General features: G+C 34.3%; 1 protein-coding gene across 1 annotated transcript; it reads right to left on the reverse strand.

Annotated features, from left to right (window-relative positions):
- Positions 1-654: 654 nt before the first annotated feature.
- LOC127078279 (cardiolipin synthase (CMP-forming), mitochondrial) lies at positions 655-4,486 on the reverse strand. Its single transcript, XM_051018774.1, has 8 exons — positions 3,824-4,486; positions 3,674-3,740; positions 3,513-3,587; positions 3,360-3,411; positions 1,598-1,683; positions 1,432-1,506; positions 1,245-1,339; positions 655-1,135 (listed from the first exon to the last, which is right to left on the reverse strand). The coding sequence occupies exons 1-8, from the start codon at positions 4,252-4,254 to the stop codon at positions 1,045-1,047; spliced, it is 972 nt and encodes a 323-aa protein (XP_050874731.1). The 5' UTR covers positions 4,255-4,486; the 3' UTR covers positions 655-1,044.
- Positions 4,487-5,960: the final 1,474 nt, after the last annotated feature.

Genomic DNA, 5,960 nt, shown 5'->3' on the forward strand with positions numbered 1-5,960 from the left:
GGTACCGGAGGTCGTTTAGGTCATCTCGGCCAACGACATTAGTCTTGTGGTTATCGTATGTAAACGCATATTAACATCAATATCAATTGGTACGATTTCAACTTTTATCTAAAATATATATTTTTTTTCAAAAAAAAATACACAACACACATAGGTGCCAGACTAATTAAAGTCTCCTTTAAAACTAACACACAGGCACCAATTGGATTGGTAACACTAGGTGCATAAGTCAATCCAATTGACGTCACCTCTTTAACTTAGGAGCAGAATGCAGTTTATTTGACGCCACCTCTTCAAAGTGATATAATTTGAAAAATAATCTGAAAAGTGGATTATTTTAAAAAAAATAATAAAAAATAGATTATTTAAATAAAAAATTCTCAAAAATCAATAAGCATTAAAATCTTAAATCTGCTAATCTTAAAAAATCTACAAATTTAAAAAATCAAAAAACATTAAAATCTCAAATTTACAAATCTTAAAAAATATGTAAATATTAAAAAATATGTAAATATTAAAAAATATGCAAATCTGAAAAAATCAACTAACGCTATAAAAAATGCAAAATATGCAAAATCAACAAATAGGTAAAATCCCAAGACTTCGATTTCATTCAACCATAAATCTTTTTCATTCCATTGATTAAAACACGTATATGGAACCCAAGAGGTCTAATTACGAAGAGAAATAAAACATGAACCATTCGAACAATACAGATCTGTGTTTCTTTCTAATACAATACAACTGTGTTTCATTCCAACAATAGAATCCGATGAGAACTCAGATCTGGAAGCGATGAGAAGAAGGAATGGCGACGCTTAATGGTGATTGTGATTTTGGCTGAGTTATTGAGTTGTGTTGTTGTGTGTTAGATGTATTGGTTTTTGAATGCAAATACAATGAAGAAGAACATTGCAGATCTATTCTTTTCCATTTTAATTTATATTGATTAAAAATTAATTTAAAATGTTTATATAAATTAAACATGTTTACTACTCAAAATTCTTGGATTGGCCAGACATGTTTACTTCAACGAATCTTCAACTATGTCGACTTTAATAAAACTGCAGATCTTTTCATGTATTGTAAACCATAAGCCGCACTAGATCCCGCTGTTGTTGAAGCAACTAACCAGCTGCACCAGAAAATGGATCAAGTTCAATAACTTGGAAAAATATCAGCATAAGGGTAACCAAAACTCTAGCTGAACTCAGCTCAGAAGAAGAAAAAAATGCTTAAATTACCTTAGATATGTAATGTATGATTGACTTTCTGGGGTTCCAAAATCAGGTTGAAGAAGAGCTGCAGCAACTAACGCTAACTGGAACACTGTATTCGCCTGTCCAAATTGGTAGTACTCTTCAGAAAGTCGGATACATAAAGGAAATTTACTACTTTGAGGAATAAACTAAAACACCGACAATGCCTTACCTTGCTTATAAAGAGTGGTTCGACTTTTTGGCGACCGGTTCCATCGAGGTTAAAAAAATCAAACCAGCTTTTCCACTGAGATAACCAGAGTCAAGGTTACATCTTCATCTCTATAATTCTGAAGCAGAAAATAACATGACTTGAGAACGATGTTCTAATTTCTTACCTTCCAACCCAAGCTACTGGCTCTTTGAAATATTGCACCACCGACAAGGAAGGCATCTCGGAACACAACAAGTCCAACGAGTCCAGCTTCAAAATCACACACCAACATGAATAATTTTGCATCACAGATGGAATATAAAGTAATGTCTGTGTTGTAAAGTTTAGATGCTATATAATGAAGCCATTATATGAATACAAATGCTTGAGAAATGACAGGGTCACACTTTCTATCACATTCTTCTAACACACTCCAATAATAATTGGTCACACACTTAGTAACCATTTTTTATTTTTATTTTTTCATTATTCGGATTTCAACGTTGTCTTCTTCTGCATCTTCAACTTCAACCTCACAATGTTTCTCTCCCATCACCAAGACTGTTTTCACTTCCAGGATTCAACAACCCAACATGTAAGGTGATGTTCCAAGATATTTTCTAATACTTTTGGTCCAATGTTGTAGTGAAAAAAATTTGAAACCAGAACATTACATTAAGGGATTAAAAAATACACAAAAATCCCATAACTGAAGCAGTAGTCGACGATGCTTTGTTTCAATAAACCCAGATCAAAAATCCATTGAAAAAATAGAACCCAACAGAGTAGTCAATAGCGGCACTATGGGGTAAATAGTGGATAGCAGGGGCGGAGTGGTTCCCGGCATGGAGCAGCTTTTTTCCCGCTATCCTTTTTCCCTCTAAAAAACCAAAATCGCCCCTTAAATTTAGTATTTTTTGACTTATTTGTTTAATTTTACATTAAAGACATGTTTATAAATTATAATTATTATTCATGTAACTTGTCCAAAAATGATCTAATAGCGGTCATCCCGCTATATGCCCGCTATCCCATTTTTGGGGTCGGCCGCTCCGCGCCGCTATCCAGGATTGACTACTCTGAACCCAACTCAAAAACAACTCAAAAGATGATCTGAAAAAATCTACAACCCAAAACTAGAACAAACTCGGAAAATAAAAAATGGAACTCATGTCTCAAAAACAGTTTAGATCGCCCAGAAAATTGGTGGCCACACGAGCTTGCAAAGGATAGACACAGAAAAGACCACTGAATCTCCTGACAGATCTATATGGTGATGGCCAACATAGCATGTGACGGGAGAGATCGAATCTTGCGAAAAAGACGATAGAGCTTGCAATATAGACGTTACAGAAACAGTTAAAAGAAACAATGGCAAATAACAGTGCATAAAACTAACTGGAACGAGCTTGTGGAGAATGCTACAGTGTTACATATCCAAGGATGTTGCAGATAAATTCTATAAAATAAATAAATGTAGTCACTCAACTTGTTCTGCCAGTTACTACATAAAAGAATAGAAAAAGTGAATGACGTGAGTCGGTGACAATTATTACTGGAGTGCTTTTTAGAAGATTGTGTTAGAGAGCATGACCCTAGCATTTCTCGAAATGCTTACCACACCCTTCCCTTTCAACTACTTTACTCATCAAGCTCAAACAGTATATAACTACAAAAACTATATCCAATTATACATGCAGTTCCCTTCCCTTTCAGCTACTGAACTCATTAAACGCAAACAGTATATAGCTACAAAAAATTATAGCCAAATGTACCCGCAGTTGGCAGCCCCGAATATTGAAGATCTTGTACCAGAGAGAAAAGCTGTTGCACAACTTAGCTTTCATCTTCACTCACACATTATAGAGAACACACTATTTCTTTACGTTAACTAAACCATTAAGAAAACACAAAATTACCAGCTACCTGAGTCAAGGACTACTTACGATGCAGTAGATCTTGATGAACCATTGCAACAGCAACACAACCAATAAGAACCTATATTATAGATTGAAAACAGACCATCAAACAAAATACAACCCTAATTTCTAGCTAACATTACATTGTCCTTAGAAGAAGAAACTATAATTCATTCATACCTTATCAGCAAGGGGATCAAGGTAGGAACCTACTACAGAATCAATCTTCATTTTCCTAGCCACATACCCATCAAGCTACAATTACATAAACACATAAAAAATGAAAATTTCATCCTACATTTCAGCATAGAGTGCATTAAAAAATGTAATTTTTTCCATACCCAATCAGACGCTCCAGAGATAGCCAACCCCACCATTGCTGAAATATACATATCATTCACTATCATCCTATAAACAATTCAATCAAATTAGCACATGAAAAACACAATTTTTAAAACTATTCCAAGCAAAATTTGCAAAATTGTAGCTACCATCCAAGAAAAGGACCCGAAATCAATCGAGTAATAGATATGAGATTTGGCGCATTGAGGAAAGTGTAGAGAAGTGTGTGTTGAGGAGATTGGTTGGAGTTGGAGTTGGAATTGGAATCAACATGATTGTGGAGTGGTAAAGGGGTTCTTGTTGTGATTCGAATCAAATTGAGATTGATGGCGTTAACCTTGTGACGAAAAACGACGGCTTTAGGGTGATGATAAAGAGGGGTTGCAGACTGAGAGAGTTTCCAGGGCGGAGAAGCGAGGAAGAGGGGGCCGCTGTGGTGAGAAGGAAGGGGGAAAAGTGCGTTGTGGAGTAATGGAGAAAAGGGAAGAGTGATTGTTGTTGATGTTGTTGGAATGAGGAAGGTTCGAGCTATGGTGTTTGAGTTTCTGAGTATTGATTTGAGAGACCTGAAGATCACCATTGTTTAAGCATTTCTTTCGATGTAGGAATTAGGTTTTTCTTTTCTCTCTCTTCTAAACTTGTTTTTCTTTTCTCTCCCTATCTTTATTTTACTTTTCTTTGAAAAAGAGGGGTTTTGTTTTGGGTTTTAGATAAACATGGATGAACATCTTTTTTTCTCTTTTGTCACCATGGATTGACATGGATATTCTTGGAAATTGGGATGTTCTCTGTCTTTTGTTTTGCTAGGTTGTCGGTTGCATTTGTAACAGTATGAAAATGAGTCAATATCATTTACTCTCTTCTTTTTCTTTTTTTTTAATGTTATTTTTTATAAAAAACTATTGTTCTTTTTTTCAATAGAATAGTAAAGTTTAAAATAATATTAATTTTATTTTTGTCAAAATTACCTTTAAATAATTATTATATAAAAAAGAAATAAAATAAATGTAATAAATAATTAATGATATTATAAATAAAAGAATAATTATTATTTAAAAAATAATAATAATAATTAACTTTCTTGATATATAAAAAGTTATAAAAATAATATTTAAAAAGGAGGGAGTAGATCATTAAGAAAAATTGAAATTCAATTCAAAGCATACCGTAATTAGAAAGTTTCTTATGATTTTATGGGGTGAAAAAACACTATGGAAAATTGAAATTGTTCTTCAAAATTTAGAGATTTATTTTTGAACGCGCATTATATTTTAAATCAAAACATTAATTTAATAGGAGATGCATCTCCGAAATATTTTAAAACATATACCATGTATTCCAATCTGAAAGATATTTTACACGTTTATTGTTCCAAAGATTCATCTCCGTTTAGGATTTACAAAGATACATCTTTGTACTCTATCAAAACAGTTCAAATTATGTTTATTTTATCGTTTACACATATGAAAGTGGTGATTTATAAATGTTAAGTACCATGTTATGTCATGAGATTTAAATCATACATTCGATGTGCAAAAATTGACATATATAAATCTAAATGGTCTAAAGATGACATATATAAATAAAGTCAAAATACACGATAAAGTAGAATAAAGTGAAAATAAAATATAATCCATAATGTATCCAACGTACAACTACTGTATATTATAGTGTATGTTAGACTGCATCTCCTCGTGCTCTTTGGTGTCCACTACCCCCCGTCCTCCGACGGTGTTTTCGGTACATCAGTGTCTCTTGTGCCTTCGTCATAATGGCATTCAGGACCTTCCTCACCTCAGACCCATCATAGAAAATACATTTATCAATGCATGTCTGCACAATCTTCAATATACGACGACATCTAGGCAAGACATCATGAGCATGATTTAACTGTGCATGATCCTCCTCTAGTATTTCCCGATGAGCTGGCACCGGTGGATCTCCTAGAGCAACCTGCACCATATACATATGTGACACCCTGAAGAACCACTTGATGTACTCGTCGACATAGCTCCAATCACTCTCAACTATTGTACTTCGTGCCTCCTCTGGTACCAGATGACTCTGATAATCATCAAACATAACATCCATGTCTTTATGTGTCGTAGCAGAAGGAGCAGAGACATTAGGGTTCTCAAAATGGTCTGAGCGTAGCCAAATTGCCGCATCACGCACTCAGGAAGATGAGGAGCAGTGAGACGTGATCCCCAAGTCAACCATCCTTAGTATAGAACTATGTCGTCAAATGGTCGTGTCTCACGGTGATTGACATAGGTGTTGAAGTGC

This window comes from Lathyrus oleraceus, chromosome 1 (genome assembly GCF_024323335.1).
Source record: "Lathyrus oleraceus cultivar Zhongwan6 chromosome 1, CAAS_Psat_ZW6_1.0, whole genome shotgun sequence".
NCBI lineage: Eukaryota > Viridiplantae > Streptophyta > Magnoliopsida > Fabales > Fabaceae > Lathyrus > Lathyrus oleraceus.

Excerpts from the sequence above, each read along its gene's own strand:
- LOC127078279 (XM_051018774.1), bottom strand. The coding sequence starts at position 4,254 with ATGGTGATCTTCAGGTCTCTCAAATCAATACTCAGAAACTCAAACACC. Across the intron at positions 1,340-1,431 it reads AACCACTCTTTATAAGCAAG|GCGAATACAGTGTTCCAGTT; the intron begins GTAAGGCATTGT and ends CAATTTGGACAG. Across the intron at positions 1,136-1,244 it reads TCATACATTACATATCTAAG|CTGGTTAGTTGCTTCAACAA; the intron begins GTAATTTAAGCA and ends TTTCTGGTGCAG.